Consider the following 27,119-nt stretch of genomic DNA (forward strand, 5'->3'; position numbering starts at 1 on the left):
TCTCTTGGCCTCTATAGACACTGCATGCGTGTAGTACACAAAAAGCAGATGAGGCGTTACAGACACATAAAATAAAAACAAAACTTTTGAAAATCTCAGAAATATTTTAAGTAAGCACATAAAGTAATATCCAGCCATTTGTGTTAGATTTCTCATGCAAGCTTCATCAGTCACAGAATGAAGCACTAATAGGTGTTAGGTAACACTCTTTTCTCTCTAGACTGACACGTATCTATTAGCAAAAACTTAGGAAATAAAGCATAAATATTTAAATCTTCCATTATCTTACTGGTTGGATATGACAATTCCAATTCTTAAAAATATTTTCCCCCATAGTTTCTATGAGAAAGACAGTGGTTTAGTCTGTGGAGATATAGTTACCTAAAAATCATTTAATTTTTATTCTAATTCTTGAGTGTGTGTGTGTGCATGTGGATGGGTGTACATGTATGTGTAGGCATGCTTTCATGAGTGTGTACATGCTGGTGGAGACCAGGGGACAGCTATCAGTGTTGTCTCCCAGAAGAAGGGATCCACTGGTCTCCGCTCCCTAAAGCTGGGGTTATTAGTGTGTCACTGTACCCAACTTTTTAAGATGGATTCAAGTCCTTGTGTTTGCATGACAAACACTTTCTTGTTTTTTTTTAAAGCTTGATAACTATCCTATAATGTTTTCTTTCTCGATTTTCCACTATATAAGGTTTAAAATTTAGGGTTCCACATAATAACTCACACCTGTAATGTCAGCATTAGGATGGCAGAGGCAAGAGGAGCACCTTAAGTTCAGGAGTGTTGTTAGAGTGCCGCTTGTTCATCCCAGCCGCCCAGAACCGAAATAATCACACAGAAACTATATTAATTAAATTACTGCTTGGCCCATTATTATCTCTAGCTTCTTATTGGATAACTCTTACATCTTAAGTTAACCCATTTCTGTTAATCTGTGTATTGCCATGTGGCTGTGGCTTACAGGCTAAAGTTCTGGCGTCTGTCTCCAGCAGGGCCACATGGCTTCTCTCTGACTCCACCTCCTTTCTCCCAGCATTCAGCTTAGTTTGCCCCACTTAACTCTGATCTCCTGTAGCTCTGCTATAGGCCCAAAGCAGTTCCTTTATTTATTAGTGGTAATCACAGCATATAGAGAGGAATCCCACATCACAGGAGCATTGGCATAAGTTCAAAACTAACCTCATCTACCAACTTGAAGCCTGCCAGGCAGGTGTGTGACGTTTTGTGCATGCCCCTCTTCATATACAATGAAATGTAGAGGACTTTTGAATCATCCAGGCAGCTTTAAAAAGCAATAGTTGTGAGGCCTCAGAACTCCTGAGCATATTAGACCCATGAATATGTAAGAAACTCCGCATTTCAATTATTCCCATTTTATGTGTGTGTGCATGGATGTGTATAAGTATCCCTGTGTGTGTGTAGGTGCACATGCATGTACATGGGGTCAAAAGTTGGCATCATGTGTCTTGAAAAACCACTCCTTTGTTATTATTGGAGACAGAGACTTTCACTATACTTGTGGTTTACTGACTTAGCTAACTGTCTGGTCAACAGGCCTAACGATTCACCCGTTTCTCTCTCCCCAGAGGTTATATGTGTGTAGCCCTGCATCAGGTTTTTTTATATGAATGCTGGAAATCCAAACCCAAGCATTCTCAATTGCCTTCTGCCCTGTCCTTAACTGCTCATAGGACATAGTAGATATAGATGTGTATATTTTATATCTTGATATGTCTTCATAGTTGCTTTAAATATTGAAACATTTGCTTCCTGTGTGTCCCTTTAGTTTGTGTTGTCATTACTTGCATTTTCTGTGCTTCACATAGGAGCCAAAAATTTTGAACCCAGTAATAAGTTGGAGTGCACATGAGCTCATAGCCCCACCCCTTCTTTCACAGGAATGTACCTAACTCACTACATAGCTGAACTGCAGAATCAGGCATAGGAGTGGTATGTTCTATTTGTATATAAATTTGGTTCTCCTGAGTGACAGCCCATCAGTCACCTGCAGGAAACATAGGAATGCTAGAACACCACCCATATTCTGCCTACCCCTAGACCTCCTAGTTCTTTTTAGATTCTAATAAACAGGCTTGACCCTAGCTAGCAGGTGCACATGCTCTGTCTAACACTCCTACCATGCATGTCCTTCACAGGTTGAAAAAGTAGTCAGTGGGAGCAGGGTGTAGGATGGGAGATGTGGGATTGGCCTGGGAATGGGAACTTACCTCATCTTTCATGCACCAGGGAACAAACGCAAGTGTATCAGGTCTCTGCCTTCAGCCCACCTCTGCAGCTTTTCCTGAGTCTGCTTTTGAGTGAACTATTGCTGGCATAGACACTCGTGAAAGCGGCTATCCAAACACCTTTGATCTTTGGACGAAGTATGAGAGATAACCCTGAGCCTCACGAGCTGTCGAAGAGCAGAGAATGAGCTTCTATGATGTTGTCAGTCCCCAACTGACATCTCTATCATCCTCTGCCCCACAAGGCTCAGAGCACATCACAGAGGAGGTGGTAGAAAGATTGTAAGTGTGAGAGATGAGGGAGATCCTGTGTGGATCTGTGTCTTCTGGACATGGCAGGGGCATCATATGCATGAACTCAAGGAGCTGTGGTTACATCCATGTCCTGCCCAAGATCAAGCCAGTCAGCATTCTACCATGGATGAGGAAGGGCACACACTCCCTAGCCCCACCCTGAGGCACTAGTAGCAGCAGATGACTGGTAGTGGAAGGAGAGCCATTTTTCTTCAGAGGTATGGATATGTTCCTGTGGAAAGTACCACACTCATGTGCACATAGGCAGCATTAGTTGAACTCAAGGATTTAAGGAAATTAGAAAGGGAACATGTCTTAGTTACTTTCCTACAGATGTGACAAAACACCATGACCAAGGCATCTTGGAAAAGAAACTATTGAATTTAGGAGTTCACAGCTCCCAAGGATAGTACAGTCCATGACTTTCATCACGGGGGGAATTGCAATAGTCAGGGAGGCTTGGCTGTAATTGTAGCTAGGAACTTATATCTGATTCACAAGAAGGAGTGAAGGAGAAAGAGGGGGGGAGGAGGGATCAAGCATGAGCGTGTGAAAAACCATGCTAACTGGAAATGCTGTGGGCTTTTGAAACCTTAAGTACATGAGCCTATGTGGACCATTCTCATTCAAACTACTACAGCATGTATTGGGGAAATCTGGGAGAAATTGGAGGCCAGAAATAGGGGACAAATATAATCAAATTACATGTATGCTATAAAAATACAGTTCAGGGTTATGAGAGAAAATGGTAACTCATCATAAATAATTCAACTCCATTTCATAAAATTATATCTTCTTGTTTTTAATTAAGGAAAAATCCAAACTTGGGAGAGTCGGGTCTGCAGTGGTAGACCTAATACAAGGCACTCCTTCATCATCTGTCCAGCCTTTGTCCAGCCAAAGATGTCAAAAAAGAAGCCTGGAGGATCCGGACTCGGATGTGGTGTTTGTCTGCAAGACTAGGATTCTGAAGAGGACCGTGAAGGAGAAAGTACAGCCCCAGCAGCAGAGTTGTGCGCCAGCTCTGTCGGGAACCATCAAGCTCGTGGAGCCATCTCAGGCAGGTTTTTCTGCTTTTTCTTTTTTGTCCTCTTTATTCACAAAATGCTTAATAATTTCCTTGTTCTGGAAATAGCATCTGGTAAAGGTTTGGCTCTATTTTCACATTTTTAGCTCACTCTAATTATGGGATGTACATTACAACCTGTGTTTGCTGGATAGGGTCCCAGTTTCTATTTTTCCCCCTGAATTTTCTATTTTGGAAGAAAAGTTAGATTGCTAATATCAGCACAATGTGGAGAATTCAGCCAAGTGATGCTATCCCAAAGAATGCGTGGCTGGGAAAAGATCTTACATTTGTGATGTTAAAGCCACATAATTTAGATCTTAAATATAGAGTTTAACTTAAATGTACATGTATATAAAGCTAACATGAAATGAATGTATTTACCTACTGTTTGTCTGTATACAAACCCTTCTGTAGTTTTACATAGTATTTAAGCATGTGTTTGTCAATCTATTCTGTACAGTCTTTTTGTGGATGTTTCAGCATATGTACACATGGGACTCCTCCCTCATCAAGCTTACTATAAAACTGTTTAATGGTTTGACAGACACATGTGAACTGCCAACTGTGGCTGTTGCTTACGTTTTATCCCCCTATTATTCAGAGTGAGTTTTCTGAATCCCATCTTTCCCAGGCTTCTCTCCCTCTTCAGCTTACAGAGTAGCTGGAAGTATATTTAGATGCTACTCTACCTAGCTTGTTGTTTGTAACATTTTTAAAATTTTATTTTCTACTTGTATTCATGTGCATGAGTATTTGTCTGTGTAGATGTGTACTGTATTGGAGGTGGGGACCCGCGGGCTCTAGAAGACTATGTCAGATGCCCTGGAACTGGTGCTATGGGTGATTGTGAGCCATTGTGTATGTGTGCTGGGAACCAAGCTCTGCTCCTGGACATGAGCAGTGAGGATTCCTAACTGCTCGGCCTCCTCTTCAAATTCTGTATTGGCAGCTGTTTCTGACCCAAGAGCACCAGTGCTTACAATAAGGAGTCGAATTAAGAATTAAAAGTTGTCTTTCCAGGGGGAAAATGTCCATGTTTTTAGGATAACATTCGTTAAATTGGTAATGGCAGAGGCAGAGAATTTGGCCCACAGATGAATGCAAAGAATTTTAAGGGGACAAGCAATGGTGACGCGTAGTTGCAGAAAGGAGCAGGAGTATGGCCTGTATAGGAATTGTAACCACGTGAAGTCCTGGAAGACTTGAGGGAGGGGTTACATTATCCTAGAAGCAGCAAGAACCTAGTAGGATTTTTTCACATGGGAAAGTTGTGTGTCCAGATTGTCCTTCAGAAAGGCTTAGTCTGGCCTAGAATAGAAGAACAGTTAGAAAGTTGGTTAGAGAAGTCTCAGATTATGTTATCTCTTTGGCCACATGAAAATGGTCCAAGAGATAAGAAGCCCATAGAGCTGTAGAAAGATGCAGGGTTCATCTCCCAAGTGGGTTAATGCCACTGCTCAGTCTGACCTCCTCTAGGAAGATGTGGGATTCTTCTGCCAAATCAATGCCCTGCACTTTGTTTCTCTGCATTGGCTGCTGAGGAAACATGCCACCGTGGGGGTAAGGGTGCAGAGTACTAAGGCTGGTTTTGCTCTTTCTCTTTATTTAAGTAGAGCAGTGTTCTATTCAGAGGAGAAATCATTAAAGTGTGGTTCAGAATGATGGTGGTGGAGGTAGTTCCATCTTGATATTAGGGGTACTGCGTGAGCAGAGAGATATGGCAGTTGTCTGTGTGAAGGTATCAATCCCCTGGAACTGGAGTTTCCTTGCCAAGAAAAGGAGGGTTGAGGTCTGAAAAGAACTCATGAGCTTGTGAAGTGATGACACATTTGAGCGTGCGTGGGGGTGAGTGGGGGTGAAGGGTACATGAGAAAGAGGCAGACAATTAAGGCTGGGACAGTGCTTGTACAGAATGAAGGACTTGCTGGTTCTATGAGAAGAGAAACTAGGAATGGGTTTCATCATTAAAGTCAAGTGGGGAATAAGGAGATTCAAAAAGAGCTGGGCAAGAGAATTAAATTCTATATGTCTGAAAAATGCTCTTTGACTTAACCAAACTTAGGGGCAGTAGGAATGATACGGGGAAGACTAGCTGCTGCTGCTGCTGGCAGGGGGGGAGGGGAGATGAAGGGGGCAGAAACCAGATTGGGACTCCTTGGCAGATGGAGCATCCATGAAATAGAGGCAGTATGAAAACTCAACTCTTGAAAACTAAATTATTTTGATTTTGAAAGACATTGTATTTATGAAAACCAAACATGGGGTAGACAAATCAGGAGATCATTAAATTCTTCATAAGTATTTAGAACAAAGGTAATTATTCTCTTCTATAAAATTGCTATGCGTTGTTAGTTGATCTTTACATGTACTTGCTTGAATGATTTATTTCTTTGCATTTTTTATTGCCTTTTTTTTTCATGGTCTGTGTATTTAGATCGTCCTTGGCTTGTGATCCTCTGCCTCTGCCTTCTAGGTTCTGGGTTACCATACCTGGCCAATCATATATTTTTGAAGCAAGGATCAGTTGAGTTTTCCCTGAATTACCCCGCAGTTAAACAGTCTCTATGAAATGCTTCAAGTGGCTTAACATATGCCGTTGGTTGATTCTAGTTATTGCATAATTTTTGTTACTATTTTAGGTCTCTTCATGGGAAGCGAAAAAGAGGCAGAGTGAAAATCTCATGCAGAGATGCAAAACATCCATTGACGCTCAAACCGGCAGTAGCGATCCAGCCCTAATCCTGGTAAGACTAGCCTCGCTGACAAATGGCACCTTAAGACACTTTCCTAGTCACAGAACTGAAAGCTCTTTAGATCTGGGTGGCTGAAACATACAGCTCGGTCACATGATGAGGGAGCATGTCCCAGAGCCATTAGCTGTTACCTCTGACTGCATGAAGTAGTTAATATATAACTAAATTCTAGTCCATGACCCCTTTCTTTAGCTACCAGGCTGAGAGAACTTTGTTGTATTTATAAATGTGTAAACGCTATACATACAATTTGAAAAGCATTTCAGAGCCCCGTGTCCCAATCAAAATCATATGCAATTTTAAATATGGACTCTTGTCAGAAGTTTTAATTCTCTCTTGATGTTTTGGTTCTTATTATTTATTTACTGTTTGTTTGTCTGTCTATTTTGTGGTGCTAGGGACCACTAAGTTACATTAGTCTCTGAAGTATAATTTTGTTTTTTTGTGTGTGTTTACATCTTGTTTATTTAGTATTCATATATGAATATATTTTCACCTGCTATACAGTTTTTCCCCTTCAATTTATCCACTCTCTCCCCACCATTTTCCCACATGAAATCATGTTTTCGTAATTCCCACTGAGTTTAATTTGTGTGACTGTGTGCGACCATACACTAGAGCATGGGTATGCATGCAAAAGCCTTAGTATTGAAGAAAAATAATTTTAATTCACATTAGTCATCAATAGCCAGTAGGTCTTCAGATAAGGTGGAACTTCTTGAGTCCCTTTTACATCTTCAATGTGATTTTGCCAGTATGATCTTTTATAAGTCTTCTGCATGAAGGCTCACCCATTGGAAATTCATGTGTGTAACTGTCTTCTCCTGTCTGGCAAAAATTTCTTTGATGAAGACTCATTCTGACGCCTGGAATCTTTCTTACCACTCCTCTATAATAGTCCCTATGCATTGTGAAAAGGTATTATTTATATGTCCCGTGTATACCTGAGCATTCACATCTTCTTATTGACAGAATGAGCAGTGTGTATGCAGGAGGACCGTTCATGTGAGTGTATACCTGTGTGTTTGTGTGTCTGCATACCTGTGTGTCAGAACATGATCAAAAATGTAATTATATGCCGGGCGGTGGTGGCGCACGCCTTTAATCCCAGCACTCGGGAGGCAGAGGCAGGCGGATCTCTGTGAGTTCGAGACCAGCCTGGTCTACAAGAGCTAGTTCCAGGACAGGCTCCCAAACCACAGAGAAACCCTGTCTCATAAAAACAAAAAACAAACAAAAAAAATGTAATTATATGAGAACTCTCATTTATATGAGAAAACCCCAAGAAAAGAGTCTTGTGACCTCTGTTTCTTCAAAGCCATGAAATTGTTCTTGGATTGTGATTTTGTGACACCCCAGGAATAGCGAATAGAAGTGAGTTTATGAAGTAGAATTTTGGATTGACTTAAATTAGGTGGCTCTTCGGGAAACACGAGCACGCTTCCCACTCACTCCACTGGATCGGTCTTCTGACAGTTGGTATCAAACAGCTATGTATCTTGGCAACTGTGGAATCTCTTTGCCTTCACTGAGCCAAATGTGGCAATCCCTTGTTGTTCAGGATTGATTCTGAACAAGAACTGGCCAAACCATTGACTCTACCTGTGAAGCCCTGTTAAAGACACTGCCCATATTCTATATGGCATCCCTTTATATTCATGAATTGTTTAAATTTTACTTGGTCCAGAGGGGAACATATTTCATCTGACTTTACGTCTCTTCACGAGAACATTATTGAAGTAAGGCACACAACAGGAGTATAGGAAGCTTTTATTTAGAAAAAAAAATATGGAAAATTTCAAGTGGAACTCCATCAATACCCATGTGCCACTCTTCCACCCTGAGCTATGATCACCTTGGCCAGTCTATTTTCTTCTATTTGTGTCTAGTCCCTGCTACTTTGAGGCATCTCATCAAACACATTGCAACTGATATAAGAAGTCATTAGAAAAGTGAAAGAAATCACATTGAAAAAGAGTAACTTATATATGGGAGCAGGAAAAAAAATAAAATAAACCAAACTCCTTAACATCAGTGGATTACCAAAATCCAGTCCATCTAGCCAGTAAACACTAAAGAATTTTCAAAGTTAGAAAAGAGGCAGAAGCTGAAAAGGAAGCTGAAAAAGAACTCTGAGCAGCGCTTTAACCACAGACCTCTGTGACACCCCGTTTGACACAGCTGCACCTGTGACTGTTAGGGTTCACCGCTTGTTTTGCAGAGACATCAACGTCTTTATCAGCTTGTCATGGAGCTGTTACACCGTCGCCTTTCTAAACCTTGTCTGAGCTTTTAGTAAGTGCTTATTCACAAATTAGCTGCGATGTGTTTGTGTGGTCTGTTTGTCAAGTTCTGCTGTTTCATGGGTGTGGGCGTGGTAGGTGTTTAATGTGTGATGTTGTGATCCTAGCGGGGTGTCTGTTTCCAAGTCATGTAACTAATTAATTTACATAATACATCTGAGCAAGATGAACATTAATTTCTGTTTGGCTATAGGTGGAATAATTAAACTAGGAGATAATTACCTATAAACACCTGCCCACACTTCCTTAAAGTAAAAAACAAAAAGATTTTTAACACCTAAGATCCTTCATAGTTATCTTTTGATTACTATGAACATGTGTGAATGTGGTGTGTGTGTGTGAATGTGGTATGTGTGTGTGAATGTGGTGTGTGTGAATGGTGTGTGTGTGTGTGAATGTGGTGTGTGTGTGTGAATGTGGTATGTGTGTGTACGTGTGTGTGAATGTGGTATGTGTGTGTACCCGTGTGTGTGTACACACACATGCACACACATAAGCGGACACAAATGTTTATGCCTGTTTTATTTGGATGCTCTGCTTGTTGACTGTAAAGGGCGAAAGTAGTCAGTGCCAACAGTGGTACAAGAAGTTTTTGCTTAAGGAAGAAAAGTTAACTACGACGCCAGAAACCTACCCTTCACCTACCATGTTACTATTTATTATTTTGGTGAGCTTAGTTGAGTGTGGACCTGGGGCCTTATTGCCATGTACAATAGACTCAGATATGTGGTGTGTTCTGCTCACACAGAGAGTCCTTACCTCATGCTTTGCTATGCTGTACTGTACTGGTTTCATGTTGTCTGGGGAATAATTTCCTTCTGATTAGCATTCTTTTCCTTGGCTGTGTGGATAATGGTACCCACCCGCCTTTAGAAAAGATGCGTGTTCACATTAGGGCACTCCATTTTCCTCCTTTCTGACTTTGTCCACCTCACTGGCTCTTGTACTGACAGTTGTCCAAGTTCAAACAAAACACTGATAGCATCATTTGCCCTTCATATCCCCTTGTGATTTCACCGTTGCTTATTATTTCAGCCATGGAATCATGTTTTCTCCCAAATCACCTCGCTGCTGCATCTCAGTATCCTAACAGTATCATCTATTATCCCCAGTTCTGCCTTTTTCCTGTCCTGAAATTTTTTTTCTTTCTTTTAATTGAAAATGGATTTTCCCCCACACAATCTATTCTGATTATAGTTCCCGCCTCCCCAACTCCTCCCTGTTCCTCCCCTCCCATCTAGGTCCACACCCTTTCTCTCTCTAGTTAGGAAACAAACAGGCATCTAAGGAATAATAAGACAAAACACAGAGAAACTAGAATAGGACTAAACAAACCAACAGGAGAAAAAGAACCAAATAAAAAGCATGGGAACACAGGTATATGTAGAGACACACACATTTGCACACAAAGGACCCTTTAAAAACATAAAAGCAGAAGCCATGATGTCTACGCAAAGGATCTGTAAGGTTAGAAAAAGCTCAGCCACAACATTGTGAGATAAAGAACTTACAAAGGTGATGTGAGTCTGTTCGGTGTTGGTCATTTACTGCTGGGCGTGGGACTGACCTGAGGAGGGATTTTCATTGTCCTCCTTCTGTTATGCTATCTATGTGTCACATGAAACACGTTCCCAAGGTTTTGGGCTCTTTGACTTGTTTGCAGGGGCTTTGGCTTTGGGCTGTGTAGACTGTCACCACTGCCACAGCACTTTTTGAGTTTTGACATTAATTTTTGCTTGGCCTCTCAGCCATTGGAGGCCATTCATTTTCTGAGACCATGCAATGAACGTGTTCTTTGTTCGACCTTGCACATCATTCAGAACTGTGGAAGTTTCCAACTGGGACTCAGTAAGCTTAAAACACTTTCTAGACACTAAAAGACTGCCTTGAAGATAATGAAATGAAAATCTTTCCTCAAAACATCTTGATCTTCTTCCATATGAGCTAGTTAGCCTCCCAGTCAGGTCGGTGCGGGACCCTTCATCCAAAGTTCACCAAACTTTTTTCATTATTCTCGACAATTCTGTTTAGCACGGGAATCATCGTCCAACAACTTAGGGAAACTAGTGTGATCCAAATTTATCATCTTTGTCCCTGTAAAGATGAACTGTTCTCACCTTCTGGTGTACGTGTGTGCGCCAAGGCGTGTGGGTGGTAGATCTCACTGTGAGTGCATCTGAGAGTTTTACCTGAATCAGTTTCTTTATCTGTGTGGCCAGGATGAAATCTGATGGATGTTGGATGTTCTTCTTCTGTGTCACTTCATCTAACCTTGATAGCCTGAGAAGGAGTCTTTCTTTCTTTCTTTCTTTCTTTCTTTCTTTCTTTCTTTCTTTCTTTCTTTCTTTCTTTCTTTCTTTCTTTCTTTCTTTTATTTATTAAAGATTTCTGCCTCCTCCCCGCCACCGCTTCCCATTTCCCTCCCCCCTCTCCCAATCAAGTCCCCCTCCCTCGTCAGCTCTAAGAGCTATCAGGGTTCCCTGTCCTGTGGGAAGTTCAAGGACCACCCACCTCCATCCAGCTCTAGTAAGGTGAGCATCCAAACTGCCTAGGCTCCCACCAAGCCAGTACATGCAGTAGGATCAAAAACCCATTGCCATTGTTCTTGAGTTCTCAGTAGTTATAGGCCAGAGTCTTGACTTGACTTTAAGAGCCAAAACCATCTAAAACTATCTGTAATATAGTTATATAACTAAACACACACACACACACACACACACACACACATACACCAAGATGAAATCTTGCCATTGGTATCAACATGCATAGAACTGAAACATTAAATTATATGAAACACACACCAGGTCCCAAAGACAAACATTACATGTCGTCACTCATTTCTGGAAGCTAAAAAAGTTAAAAACGTAGATATCAGTACAGGGCAGGAAGGGCAGAAGGATAGAAAAGGTGTGAATAATGGCTGCTAAAAAGCATATCCGAAAGGAGAAATGCTCTTAGGGTATATAATGCAGAAGGGACCGATAGTCCAGAACAATTACTCATGCTATAATTTAAAATAACTGCAAAAGAGTTCAGAAGTTACCAACCCATAATATTTGAGGAGATGGAAGGTGCTAATTGCCATGATGTTCCATTCCGCATTATATACATGTATTAAACTTCAGTACAAGTACATTTATGCCTGTTTAAAACTTGTAATGACCAACCCGTGTGGCTGAAGGGATGACTTAGCAGTCAAGAACACTTGGAGCTCCTGCAGAGGATGAAAATCTAATTCCCAGCTGTGTTCATTGTGAGCCGCCCACAACTCCAGCTCCAGGGGAATCTGACGCCCTCTTCTGGCCTCCATGGGCACACACACATGCAGCATGCTCATACATACAACAATAAATCTTAAAACAAGTTTAATCCAGCACTGATTCCTTGAGCAAAATAATATAAATCTCAAACTTATTTCTCTCCTTGTTCTTCCTACATATGGCCTGAACAGTGTACTTTTTTTTTCTCTTGGTGCTTGTCTCTTTTTGTAGTCAACCTGGAGTTGTATTAGGACCGTCTTATAGATGGCTGTAAGAGTGTTGCTCTCTGGACAGCCCCTCTTTTCAGTCAGCTCTATGAAAAAGGGAGTCTTTGTTTTGTTTTGTTTTTGTTTTTGTTTTTGTTTGTTTGTTTGTTTGAGGATTTGTTTCAGAATGTGATTGCAGCCATACATTTACCACTAGCATTCCCCATGTCCTAGTATTGTCTTACCTTTGGCCTCTAGAAAATCCATTGTTTTGTCATATCCAAGGATGAATGCTTGGCGTTCTGACCTTTCTTCTGTCTCAAACATTTCCAAAGTTATGTGTAAAGTTCCAATAGGTCCCGTTTCCTCCCAGTTGGGAGAGAAGGATAAGCTCTTTCATTGCATCTCTTATAAGCATGCCAATTTTTGTCAGTAGAATCAGTGTCTGCGTAAACACCATTGTGTTTCCCCTGTTACTGCTCAGCATCTTACATCTCAGCCAAGGACTTGGCTAAATTTAAGAAAAACTCTTGAACACTGGTCTGTGATAAACTGGCAATTAGACTCCAGACTCTAGCCAGAAAATTGGGACTTGGGTTCCCTACCCAAGAATGGGGACTGGACCTGGTTTTATCAGCACCCCCAGGCCCCACTGCTGCACTCAGAAGTGAGGAAGTCTGAGTAGCTATTGATGCACCATGCATAATAGAAGCAATATAAATAAAAGGAAGCGATGGGAAGAGAATAGCAAGCAGCCTATCCAAGAGTTAAGTGATTCTTCAAGTCATGTCACAGGATGAAATATATGAAGCAACTGCAGACTCTCGTCCCTAAAAAGAGTCTTTATGTGGCATAACCAAGTTGTCAACTCCAACAGATGGTTACAAAAGCAAATGATAAATTTGAAGAAAGCTCAATTTGAAAATCTCCAAATTCAAGTGAGAATAATTTTTCCGAAACTCAAGTAAGAGAGACAGAAGTACAAACTTTGAATATGCATATGCATGCCTTAATTCACCTTTCTGGGCTACATATTCCAAATTCATGAAGAAAATTCTAGATTCTAGTAGGAGTCAATGTTTGTTATTTCCTTGTATCTGTTTGATCTGTATTAATCTTCAGCTACTAGTCTAAATGTACGAGGTAAATGTAGTTTACTAAACCACGAACAAATATCTCTATACCATGGTTACATACGGATAGTTTCGATTTCAATTAATGAGACATTATACAACCTTGAAAGCACTGTCCCTAAGACAGCAGTCTTCATAACTAATGTGAGTTGTGCTGAGATTATTTTAGACAGATTGTGTGTACATGCATGCCTTTGTGTTATCTATGTACACCATATATATGCAGGAGTCAGTTGATGTCAGAAGGGGCATCAGATGCCTTGATACTACAGTCATAGGTGGGTGGTGAGCTACCATGTGACTGTAAATTCCCTTGATGTTGAGTCCTCTCTTCCAGTCCCTCACACAGACCTTTTGATCAGACTTATTTTTAACTCTCTTGTCCTCTATGGGTATGTCTCCCTCTGTGGACCAGGACTTGAGGGCAGACTGGCATGTGGTTTTATCATCTGTGTTCAAAGTGCATGCTTTGCCATATTTTTTGATGAATACTTGATATTTGACGTGTTTTCTGTCTCAAGCATTTCCAAACTTAGGAGTTGTGTCAACAGAATTCTGTCCTCATCTTCAAAAGCTTGATGGACAGATCATTCTGCCCGAAATGTTTTAAGAGTCAATGGAGCCTTTAGATGTTTGGGCAGATGTAACCACCCGTGTATTCAAAATAGAGTTCAACACAGTTTGGGGCCCAAGAAGGATCTGCAGATAAAGGAACAAGAGGATGGAGGTCTCTCTCTGTGTCAGAGCCAAGCCAAGCCTCACAAGGACACCTGTTTGGCTCTGTATTTTTACTCATTCTATTAGGGGTTACTTCCAGCTCCCTGAAGGCACTAGGGCCGTCTGAATGTCTAGGATCAGTGACAGAGCTTTCATGCAAAACTGAAGAGCACTAGGTGAGCCAACTAGTTGTCAGTCTAGACTTTGTTTATGGTGGTTAAACTCCAACCTAGAGGACAACCCAAAACAACTGCAATTAAATTTTGGCCATCAGTGTTATATGATGAGTCTAAAAGGTGACTGACCTCCAAATCTGATAAAGAGAAAAAAACTAGCAAAGACCCTGCCTAATGAGTCCCTAGCTCTGCTGTATTCCCCCTGAGTGAATCCAGTTCTGAGTCATTACAAGTTTTCCTAAGAAACTACATTGGTATTGCAGTCATATTCACTGAATGCTATGATGACAAGATTGTACAATATTGAAGTTACTTTCATTTCAAAAGAGGACCATTTCGTTTTGTTAAATTGATTTTATCGAGCTATACATTTTTCTCTGCTCCCCTCCCTTCCCCTTTAGTTATCTCCCATGATCCCATGCTCCCAATTTACTCAGGAGATCTTGTCTTTTTCTACTTCCCATGTAGATTAGATCCATATATGTCTCTCTTAGGGTCCTCATTGTTATCTAGGTTCTCTGGGATTGTGATTTGTAGGCTGGTTTTCTTTGCTTTATGTTTAAAAACCACTTATGAGTGAGTACATGTGATGGTTGTCTTTCTGGGTCTGAGTTACCTCACTCAATATGATATTTTCTAGCTCCATCCATTTGCCTGCAAATTTCAAGATGTTGTTATTTTTTTCTGCTGTGTAGTACTCCATTGTGTAAATATACCACATTTTCCTTATCCATTCTTTGGTTGAGGGGCATTTAGGTTGTTTTCAGGTTCTGGCTATGACAAACAATGCTGCTATGAACACAGTTGAATGTTGGGCCACATGATGCCCAGGTGTGAGGCATAGTGTAACTTCCTGAGTCTAGCTTGAGTTTGGAGACCTGTCTTTGGCCATGACTTCTGTATGTGAGTGATGCAGCACATCCCAACCTAGACCCACCTCTACCCAGCCACCACTAGCATGGAAGAATATTATTGGCCCTGGTTCTTTACTCTGCCTCAACCCATCTCAGTCTTCTCTACCCCCATCACAACCCTATATAATCTCCTCCCTGATACCATTAAATGAGTTCCTGCTTTGGCTCAACTCCCTATCACATCTGATTGTCCTGTAGCAGCAGAACGATTGTCATTGTGGGGCTGTGGGAATGGGAGAGGGGAATAAGGAGGCTTGAGAAGACTAGCAGTTGAGCACATGTCCTTGTGATACAATTGAGCATTTTTTATGTATGTACCCAAAAGTGGTATTGCTGGGTCTTGAGGAAGGTTGTTTCCTAATTTTCTGAGAAATCACTATACTGATATTCAAAAGGGCTGTACCAACTTGCATTCCCACCAGCAATACAGGAATATTCCTTTTACCCCACATCTTCTCCAGCATAAACTGTGATCAGTGTTTTTGATCTTGGCCATTCTTACAGGTATAAGATGGAATCTCAGAGTTGTTTTGATTTGATTTCTCTGATGGCTAAGGATGTTGAGCATTTCCTTACGTGTCTTTCAGTCATTTAAGATTCCTCTATTGAGAGTTTTTTGTTTAGGTCTGTACTCCATTTTTTTTATTGGATTATTTGTTCTTTTGATGACCAATTTCTTGAGTTCTTTGTATATTTTGGAGATCAGTCCACTGTCTGATGTAAGGTTAGTGAATATTTTTCCCATTCTGTAGGCTGTTGTTTTATCTTGTTGACCATGTCCTTTGCTTTACAGAAGCTTCTCAGTTTCAGGAGGTCCCATTTATTAATTATTTCTCTTAGTTGCTGTGCTACTGGGGTTATATTTTGGAAGTGGTCTCCTGTGCCAATGTGTTCAAGTATACTTCCCACTTTCTCTTCTATGAGGCTCAGTGTGGCTGGCTTTATGTTGAGGACTTTGATCCATTTGGACTTGAGTTTTGTGCATGATGATAGATATGGATCTACTTTCATTCTTTTAAATGTTAATATCCAGTTGTGCCAGCATCATTTGGATATTTTTTGCTTCTTTGACAAAAATCAGGTGTTTGTAAGTGTGTGGATTAATATCTGCGTCTTTGATTTGGTTCCATTTGTTAGGCAGTTTTCAGAACTGTAGCTCTGTAGTAGAGTTTGAAGTCAGAGATTGTGATGGCTCCAGAAGTTCTTTTATTGTTCAGGAATGTTTTGGCTATTCTGGGTTTTTCTTTTCCATATTAAATTGAGTACTGTTCTTTTGAGGTATGTGAAGAATTTTGCTGGGATTTTTATGGGCGTTGCACCAAATCTGTAGATTGCTTTGAGTAAAATTGCCATTTTTACTATGTTAATTCTACCTACCCAAGAACATAGGAGATCTTTCCACTTTCTGGTGAAGAAAACCATTTCTTAACCAACCTTTCTGTTTGCCTTCCTGCAACCCTGCAAAGGACTGGTGTTTCTAACAGTACCAAACCGTTCATTGAGAACCCTTTCATGAGAAACAGTCCGGCGATGCCCAAGGGCTTCAAGGACAATTATTCTACACTCCACCTCCCCTGAATCATCCATCAGCACACAGCAGAGTGTGCAGACAGCCACAGGGTGAATGTGAAACACACAAAGGAGCACCTCATGGGTGACTTAGACTGGAGCTAAACAGTGGGGACCTGTGCGTGACTGTCAGCAGCCACGGTCACATCACTGAAGTGAGTTGCTAAGTGGTGTCATGCCAAAGCAGCAAATAAAGTGGATAACCATAGCCCTAAAGGAACGGGAAAATTAAAACACACACTTACCCATATCCCATGAGGAGCATTGCATTATGGGAAGGTGACAGTCTGTGGCCTAAGAGAAAATGCAGTTTCTAATTCTGACCCACATGCTGCTTGTCGGTTTGGTCAAATCTCGACCTGCAGTGGCTTGCATTTAGTAAATAAAGTAAAAAATATCACCGGCTGTCATGGTTGTACAGGAGTGAATGGCATAATTGGTTATGATGAAGATAATTCTGTGTCAAATGAAAGGTGTCTATTCACTAAGGGCATCATTGAATAAATGGGACCTCCTGAGACTGAGAAGCTTCTTTAAAGCAAAGGACACTGTCACTAAAACAAAAAGGCAACCCACTGACTGGGAGAAAATCTTCACCAACCCCGCAACTGACAAAGGTCTGATCTCCAAAATATATAAAGAACTCAAGAAACTAGACCGTAAAAGGGTAATAAACCCAATTATAAAATGGGGCACTGAGCTGAATAGAAAATTCTCAACAGAAGACGTTCAAATGGCCAAAAGACACTTAAGATCATGCTCAACTTCCTTAGCGATCAGGGAAATGCAAATCAAGACAACATTAAGATACCATCTTACACCTGTCAGAATGGCTAAAATAAAAAACACCAATGATAACCTCTGCTGGAGAGGTTGTGGAGAAAGGGGTACACTCATCCATTGCTGGTGGGAATGCAAACTTGTGCAACCACTTTGGAAAGCAGTGTGGCGGTTTCTCAGGAAATTCGGGATCAACCTACCCCTGGACCCAGCAATACCACTCTTGGGAATATACCCAAGAGATGCCCTATCATACAACAAAAGTATATGCTCAACTATGTTCATAGCAGCATTGTTTGTAATAGCCAGAACCTGGAAACAACCTAGATGCCCTTCAATGGAAGAATGGATGAAGAAAGTATGGAGTATATATATATTAGAGTACTACTCAGCAGTAAAAAACAATGACTTCTTGAATTTTGCATGTAAATGGACGGAAATAGAAAACACTATCCTGAGTGAGGTAAGCCAGACCCAAAAAGAGGAACATGGGATGTACTCACTCATATTTGGTTTCTAGCCATAAATAAAGGACATTGAGCCTTTAATTCGTGATCCTAGAGAAACTAAATAAGAAGGTGAACCCAAAGAAAAATATATAAGCATCCTCCTGAATATTAACCTTCATCAGGTGATAAAAGGAGACAGAGACAGAGACCCACATTGGAGCACCGGACTGAAATCTCAAGGTCCAAATCAGGAGCAGAAGGAGAGAGAACACGAGCAAGGAACTCAGGACTGCAAGGGATGCACCCACACACTGAGACAATGGGGATGTTCTATTGGGAACTCACCAAGGCTAGCTGGCCCGGGTCTGAAAAAGCATGGGATAAAACCGGACTCACAGAACATAGCGGACAATGAGGACTACTGAGAACTCAAGAACAATGGCAATGGGTTTTTGATCCTACTGCATGTACTGGCTTTGTGGGAGCCTGGGCAGTTTGGATGCTCACCTTACTAGACCGGGATGGAGGTGGGTGGTCCTTGGTTTTCGCACAGGGCAGGGAACCCTGATTGCTCTTTGGGCTGACGGGGGAGGGGGAGGGAAATAGGAGGCGGTGGCGGGGAGGAGGCAGAAATCTTTAATAAATAAATAAATAAATAAATAAATAAATAAATAAAATAAAAGTAAAAGAAAGAAAGGTGTCTATTAAAGCCACCTTGTGTGATTTGGAATGAGCGAGATTCAGTCTTCTCTGGATAATCTAGAAGGAAGCAGAGGAAGCAAAATTCTGTAGGGAGAATATGGGCTAAGGCACGTGGGGGTGACCCCAGAGCCTGTAAATCCTGGAACTGCAAACCAGAAGGCTAAATAAAAGGGGAAAATGTCAGACAGGGATGACACAACACACGTCTGTTGCCACAGTTGGGTACCTGTGAAAGAGATGTTTAATGGCAATTTTAAATTGATTTATAGTTTTGCTAAGTGGAAGTATTTCCGTTTTCTTAATACAATTCTCAGTATCTTTTAGTAGTCTTAGATTGGGGGTGTTAACCAGACTGTGAGTTCTGCTTTGAAATATAATGGCAAGAATTGAAAGTATATGAATGATAATAAGTAATAATAACAATAATAATGAACTAAGGCTGCTGCATGGTTTGGTGTTTTCCAAGTCATAGTTGCTTGGCTATAAATGGCAGGAGCAGTAGTATATGTTCACAGTAGCTGTTTAGAAGAAGGAAGAACAACTATGCTGGAAAAATGGAAAAGACATGTTGGAGGAACAAGACTTATATTTGTCTTTTATAATGGTTACAAATTTTCAGAGAGGAAAAGTGAGGGGGCATTGCCGGTGGAAGCTCCGTGTGGGCAGAACTGTCTAAACAGGACTTTCTGTGATCTTTCTAGGAAATTCCTGGCTGGACCTTAAGTTATAACAGAAATGTTCTCTACAAAAAAAAAAAAAAAAAAAAAAAGTGAAATATGACCCATTAGCTCAGAGTCCCATTGAGGAGGGTTTGGGAAGTTGGAGACTTTATGCTTGAAATGTTCAGGAGGCAGATCCTGTAGGAAGTCTTCATTGTGTTTTTGTTAATCATGGAGATTTTGTTTCCAAAACCTTATTAGACAGTGATAATGACTGAATTCAAAATAAAAGTTAACAAAACTTAGACAAAACAAATTAAAATTCAAGTAAAATCTCACAGCCTGAAAATAATACAAGGAAGAAGATGACATAAAAAAATGTTAGAGAGAAAAACACACTGTGGTAAAGAGTATGAACGACTAAATAATAAAAGCAGTGTTGAGACAAATGAGTGCCATACATGAGACAGGAACAGATGACCCGAGGAATCTGCTTGGTGGCCACTATAGCACTGAGGTATCAGTAAGATATTTGTGTTAATTGTGGGGTCAGCTGTGTAGGTGAGGGGTGCAGTAAAGAAGCTGCCAACGTGGTTGCTCCATGGTATGGTTAGGGCTTTTACTCTGGCTATGAGAGAGAACAGACGGAGGTGTCTGGAAGAGTCTAGAGCAGAGACAGAAGTGGACTGGTCATGGCCAGGGCTAGGGGCGCAGGAGAGAAAAAGGAGACGGTGCCGGGAGAGTAAGAAAGTGCCAGGACTGCAGAGAATGACAGGCTCAAAGGAGGGTGAGTAGTTATGGGGAGACAAGTGCCTGGAGGCGTGTTACACATTCAAAATCTGTAACACACACTTGTGAGTAGAAACTGAGGGAGTCTAAGGTGGCATGGGCTTTTGTATGCAGCCCCAGGCTTATGTCCATGGAGGGCCACATCTTCCTTCTTCCAGAGGTAAGGGACATGACTGCTTTGGCAAATGGGAGCCAGTTTCATAAGTTCCCAAGGAATTCTGGCTTTTATCTAACCACCAGGAATCCTACAGTCCAGCTTCAGCTCTTTTCGCATATACAGACTGCCTATGGGGGCTTGGGGAATTAGAGTTTCCTTTGAATCACAAAAGATGGAAATATCCAGAGCAAGCATGAAAGGCAGGCAGTGATGATGTTCACATAAGACAAGGCAACCTGTCCCTCTGCAGTTGAAATCGGTACATCAAGAGACTGAGGGTAGAGCCTAAGAATAACTCACCCAGGGAGAGTTGGAAAGAAAAGAGGAAAGAATTCCAAGAGGATATTCATGTTCCTTTAACTCCAGAAGTGTCACCACCATGCGGTGACAGGTGGAAGATGCTTGGGCTCTTCCTCGGTGCCTCACCTTTTAGACCCTGCATTCAGCACATAGCCAGTCTTGGAGTCAGACTTTTTTGTTGCTTTTTCGCTGCCTCCACAGTGACCACTCTGGCCAACACCGTCTCTTCTAGAGCAACTACAGAAGCCGCATTAACAATCTCAATATTCCTCTTGGCATTCACAGTCTGAGACTCCGAGTGTCCCATTTGAACTATAGGTCACGTGAAGCACTTTTCCTGTCCTGTCTTTTCTGACAGCTCCTCATTCTTAGAGAACATTCAGTATCTTTACTGTGGCCCCAGAGCCCTAGATGCCCGGAGCTAGCATCTTTGGAATTCTCAACGCCTGCACTCAGTTCCTTTCGTGTCTTCTAACACTCTAATAAATACTAATTCAACTATAATGTAAGAATGGGACATAATGTCATGTAATGTAAGTCCTGTGATAAAAAAGGAAAGAGAAGAAGAAAACAGTGTAAATCCAAGCTTTCCTTCTTGGATCTGATTCCCGAACTTCGTTTCACGCACCGTTCCTACCACCACTACGGAAGAGCACACATATCTTTTCAAGGTTTTGTGTGTTGTTAGTTATTGACCTAGCTCTTGGGGATCCAGCAGAGAAGACAGTTTTGTGACAATGCTTACTCCTTGTCCTTGTGAAGGTGACAGTGTGTGGTGTAAGAAAGGGCACAGTAAAGAAATTGCTGAACTGAACTTTGTGGGTGGAAGAGGACAAGTTTATTCCAAACTGCCAAGGCTATCTTGGGGTGAGAGAGGCAGGAGCAGGAAAAGTCATAAAGAGAGTAGAATGAGTCTCTGGGGAGGAGAGAAGCTGTGAACTGAAGCAGCCCGAGAGTTTAGGGTAGAGCAGGGGATGAGAGGGGCCAGAATGCTAGCGTGGACTTTGACATACACAATACACACACGTGAATGGGGAATCTGTAGGTGAGGGAGAACAAAGGAGGGACTCCTTTTGGCAGACAGAAAACTCATTTTCCAGGCTCCTGAGTAATTCTGTAGGGAGAGTGTTTGCCAGCAATGCTTCTGTAGCGCCGCTTGAGCAGGGTTAAGACTGTCATTTTGGGGTTGTTCTCTGCGTTGGGGGAGCTGGGGTTCCCTTTGGACCTGATATGTGGGGCCAGGATCTGACAGTACATAGCTGGATGAGTGAATATGTTGAATGGCTGGTGCTGTTAAGTGCTCAGGAGAAAATGAGGTGGGGGCAAGATGGGCTCATCTTGGTTGGGTGTGCCAGTGTGAGCTGTTATTTTAGGAAGGGTGCTCAAGGGTGGTGGCAGCGAGTGGGTACTAGAAGAAAGAATGGATGCAGGAGGAACAAACAAGTCCCTAGATGCAAGCCAATGACCCTTGAGAGCAGAGGGTGGCAGGCATATTGGTGGGGAGGTGGCCACAAATGAGAAGTGGAGGGAATGGGACAGAGAATATGGATCAGCTGGGTCAGATTATGTAGGGTCCTATATTCTTTCTTCTCACCGTTCTTTTTCCTCTCAGAATTTATATCACGTGATAGTGAGTATTTGGCTTTTTATTTATTGGGGATCATTCCCATGTTGCAGGAAATAGGTTGCAAAAGGCAGGCTTTTGAACTTCAGACCACACCAGGGCTTGAGCCACATTATGAACTCAACTTCAGTGGAAAAATGAATGTGTGAAGAGGAGGGATCTATAACAAAAGCCATTAGCTGTGAAGAGGAAAAAATAGCATGTTGAATTTGGCAGAAGGGCATCTTCTTGTCCAGTGCCTTTTTCAAGTCCTTATACATTCCCAGTGGGGGCAAAGGCACAAAGAAAAAGAAGAAGAAAAAAAAAAAACAGATAAAATGATGCCTTCCACTTCCAGAGTTTCCTAGCAACAGGCGTTGCACAGCCTGTGGTACCCTACCCTGTCCGCTCTCCGTCCTAACTCAGTCTTTTTACATACAGACTTTACAAAGTGAGCAGCTGATATTGTCACTGGCCTGCCTGGCAGGAATAAACACTTTCTGGAGAGACATTGGCTTCCCTGTAGGCCATCAGAAACAATGGACTTCAGAAAATTTGAATTTCCCTAGAAATACGAGGAGAGAGGAAGTGGCTAAAATCCTGGATGAATACCCTGGAGGAACTGGTCTCGTGGAGAAAGATTTAAAATTAAAAAGGAAAGACTGGGAGCTGAGACAGTGGTAGTCAGGGACTTGCAAGACTATAGTTAGATTTCCTGCCTTCTGTTTTTAAGCCGAGCCTTATGTCAGGACCTCAGAGATGGACTTAGGGTGTCACCAGATCACTTTGTTCCCCTTCATAATGTGGCCACATTGAATAAATCTCCTTTTTCTATTTTCTATTCTTTAGCTATTAATTTGACTTTTGTTTTTTTATACTCCCTTCTTTTTTGTTGTTTGTTTTTGTTTTTTGGAGACAAGCCCTCACTGTGTGGCTTTAGACCTGGCTGGTCCAGAACTCATCCACATTTGCCTGCCTCTGCTAAGTGGAGTGCTGGAAAGGCATGCCCCACTACTTTTCGCCTAATTTGCCTCTTTTGGGTTGATTATTAAAGAGGAAAGGTGGCCCGCCTATCCTCTCACCTAACCCACCTCTGCCTCTGTTTACCTCTCCTTGTTGAAGCAGAACAAAGCTCAAACTTTCAGACTTTGTTTTGCAGTCTCAAGAAAGTTTGGCCCTTGGTAAATTTCTCCTCTATCAGACTTTGCTTTTGGGTTCTTGTAAGCAGTTTCAGGTACTTGTCTACCATTTAGTGTGGCTGCCATTTGATGACTGGCTTTTGATAAGTTTAAATCCCCCAGTAGTAATGCCACTGAGGATGTATTAAGTCAGATCTGGCCGAATTAGTAATTCCAGGTTTAATCTGAGCAAAGCAAAGCAACTCCTGGGTGACCCTTGGAAAAGCAGGGGAGGAATCACATAGCAAATATGGCTACCAGGTTTTATGTAGCCTGTAGGTCAGCCTCAGGGAGGGGCTGACTTTTAGTGGCCTTTCTCAAGGGAGGTATTTGGAATGGGGCCCCTAGCTGGAGATCCCCAACATCCCAACCTTTTTGGGTATATATGGAAGGCAATAGGGCTTCTACCTAAACAGCTATTATTATTAAATAGGGAAACACAAATCTCAGTTGCATTGGGAACCTGTGCCTGAAATGTTACTATCAAAGATTTAAAGAGAAAGATCACTGACTCAAATAATCATGGTCAAATTAACTAAAGCAAACTCTTTTATTCTCATACAAGGGCTACCTCCACTTACGGTAGATTTTGAGAGGTCAGCATTGGACGATGGATGTAGGAAGACAAGATTTTTAAAGCTTATGGATAGAGGGGTTTCCAAATAAGGGATTTGGTGGGCAAAATAGGTAGGGTTACAGGAGCAGAGCACAAGCATAACAACTTAGTCTTAACAACCTTTGAAAACAAAGGTAGGGTTGCAAGATGGTTTTGAAACAAAGACATGGTTGCCATGTCCTAGAACAATCAACACAGATCTATTTGTAGTTAAAGTTACAACTGGGGCACAGCCTAATCCTTGAGAAACAGAGGCCTAATCATAAACAAAATGAGTCTAGTGTGTCTTTACTATAAGATGGCTTTCAGTCCTCAGATGGAAGCAGGCTGGTTCATCACTGAAACCATGACTGGCCATTCCTGCCACTGGAGGTTTCAAAGGGAAGGTGGGGTTCATGACAAATGCACAGACCTGTGCCACTGTTGAGACAGGATAAGTTTTGCATCAGGATAGTTGCCGAGAGATAATACATTGTGTTGTATGTGATGCCATGCAGTTCTATATTTTAATATCTAACTATGTTGCTGGGGATTCAGGGTTCCTTTTGGGGTTCTCAGTCTTGATGGAATGGGAAGTTGGAGACAGGACTCAGAAGGAAACTTGAGACTATTTAGTTTGAGAGAAAGGCAAAACAAGTCGGCTTGGGAATAGAGTTTGTACAAAGTTTGGTGGAGGAATGGGAGTCTTCAAAGTATGGACAAAAATGCCCAATGTCAGGACAGATATGCTTAGGATAAGATAAAAAGAAGGAAATGGACATGTTAGAGTTTTGTTTTTGCTGTTCTTTTTTTTTTGTTTTGTTTTTGCTGTTCTTATTTGTTTTTATTTTGTTTTCCTTGGAGCTCAAGAGAACAGTCAAGCTAACCAATAAAAATGATAATCAATGCACTATGGGAGGGGGCAACAGCAGGTGAGGTTACCATTACCGGAGTAGATTGCAGTGTCAAGTTGCCACCCTAGACCTGAGCAATAAAATTCAGATTCGATTCTTGTGAAAAGGGGAAGTAGGTTCCTCTTAATGGGTTGGGGCAGGCCCTACTACCTCCGCCCTCTTTTTCCTATGGCATTTTGGATATTGAGAAAGAGTTGTTGTGGTACTTTTCTTTTCGTATGTGGTTTTTCTTTTCGTGTGTATAATGAGGGAGGTTTCTTGGGGTCCAGTCATTCTGTAGTATCACAGCCAACGAAGGGGACGAGCGTGTCTATTTAGAATGAGTTTATTCCATCCGGGCAAGTCTGTACACAGAATTATGGTGATCCATTCATCCCTTGGAGTACTCGTAAGTCCCACCCTGGTCATTGCTGACATAATTGAAGCTCAGGTACTTTTAAACTCATGCCAAGACTGAACTATAATCTCATTTACTTTTGGGGAAGTGCTATCGGTCATATAGTTTAAGTAAAAAATCTTAGCAGATATTCCCAAAGCCCAAAGTTCAGAGTGCAAACCAAGGACCGGAGGCTAAAGAAGATAAGAAAATGTTGTTAAAAAGACGAAATGTCTTGTCTTACCCTGAGCAAATTCAGATCCTCTAAACATAACTGTATTGTGAGGGACGATAATGTCTTACTGAGAAAGATGTCTAGAATGTTACTTCGAAAAAAGTAGGCAGGGGATTTATTAAAAACTGTTTTCTATACTTTAAATCTTAAGAATAAGGAAAATAAGCTAGGCATGGCAACATATGCCTTTAGTTCCAGCATATAGGAGGCAGAGGCAGGCAGATCTCTGAGTTCAAGGCCAGCCTGAACCATACAGAGCAAGTTCCACAGCGGAAACTGCCTCTAGAAACCAACATGAATAAACAAACAAACAAATAAAATGGGTGTTGGAGGGCAAATGGGTGTCTGACGGAGACAGCCCTAACACTGCTGTGCTTCTAGAAGAATGCTAACGGAATGAAAACATAAACATGTTGGGTCTGTGTTGAGAACACTAACAGGAAGTGCTCTTTGCTGGGAATAGTGCCAGTTTTGCTCAGCTTGGATGCTTCCATTGGACAAGGTCTTGTCAATCAAAACTCATGCACAGGATCATTGCACATTTGAATAAAGCACTGGTAACTGAAGACATGCAAAATTCTCCTAAGCGTGTCTTAACAGTCACGGCTAACTGTTGTGGACCATATTCTGTGCTATTTGTAACCTGCTTAAAAGCTATCCAGTCTATTTATTTATTTATTTACTTTTGGATTTTCGAGACAGGGTTTCTCCGTAGTTTTTTGGTTCCTGTCCTGGAACTAGCTCTTCTAGACCAGGCTGGCCTCGAACTCACAGAGATCCGCCTGCCTCTGCCTACCGAGTGCTGGGATTAAAGGTGTGCGCCACCACCGCCCGGCAAGCTATCCAGTCTAAACCCAGAGACACTTGATATCACGTAGCTTTTCCTTATCCGTCAGAGAAAACCATTACTTTTATATGATGTCAGAAATATAGAGAGGTATGCATTTGAAAGTCACTTTCAAGATTTCCGCAAGGTGAACCTCAGAAATGTGCATATTTTCCCCTGGAGGATTCAGACATATTTTTAATGGACCGCAGTAGCTGATAAACAACTGTTCGCCCCTACCTGGGAAGCTCTTCTCTCTGTTTGAATGAGATAGAGAAGGAAAGTGATGGACAGCTGCAGTCACGCAGTTGCTACAGGTGTGCCCATTTAACCTGCGTCCAGACAGTGCGGTTTCCAAAGTGTTGTGGGCAAATCTGCCTTTGTTTGCCCGAAGTGGGGAGGAGGCAGCTTGACCTGTCATCACGGTGTTTGGTGAGCAGGTGTGTATTGGTGAGGTGCACAAAGGAAACTCACTGTGAAGAGGCTTCAGAGAACAAGCTGTCCGCAGGCCACATAGCAACTGTCACAGTGTGATCTCAACAGGGACAGAGAGGGACTTTGCCTTGTCTCTGCTGTCTCATTTTCTTAAGTCATTAATTTTTTAACTACTTACTTTCCTACCTTGACAAGATTTACGAGACAGATATACGCATCGTTCTGTTGCCCCTCCTCCGAAGGACATACTCATTTATCTCTTCCCCGTGTCCCTCATCTCATCTACGGAACTGTCTTCTGGAAATGAAACCTGAGTCTGATTCCACTGAGCCCTGTAAAAGGGATCCTGGAGAATTTCCAGTGTGATGAGGGGCATGGTTTATAAATATAAGGAGTGTTCTCCCCCGCCCCACCTCAAACTCATACATGTTTGATTATGAGATCTGCCTACCTCTGCTTCCGGTGTACTAGT

The 27,119-nt window shown here is 41.8% G+C and overlaps 1 protein-coding gene across 1 annotated transcript in view; it reads left to right on the plus strand.

Moving 5' to 3' along the window:
• Morc1 (MORC family CW-type zinc finger 1) overlaps window positions 1-27,119 on the plus strand; it is a 163,113-nt gene that overhangs the window by 119,633 nt on the left and 16,361 nt on the right. Inside the window, exons 19-20 of the mRNA XM_057764639.1 lie at window positions 3,361-3,609; window positions 6,258-6,362. Of these exons, the coding sequence (XP_057620622.1) occupies window positions 3,361-3,609; window positions 6,258-6,362 (354 nt within the window). The remainder of the gene's footprint in view (window positions 1-3,360; window positions 3,610-6,257; window positions 6,363-27,119) is intronic.

The sequence above is a fragment of the Chionomys nivalis genome, chromosome 3 (genome assembly GCF_950005125.1).
Source record: "Chionomys nivalis chromosome 3, mChiNiv1.1, whole genome shotgun sequence".
In the NCBI taxonomy this organism is placed as follows: domain Eukaryota; kingdom Metazoa; phylum Chordata; class Mammalia; order Rodentia; family Cricetidae; genus Chionomys; species Chionomys nivalis.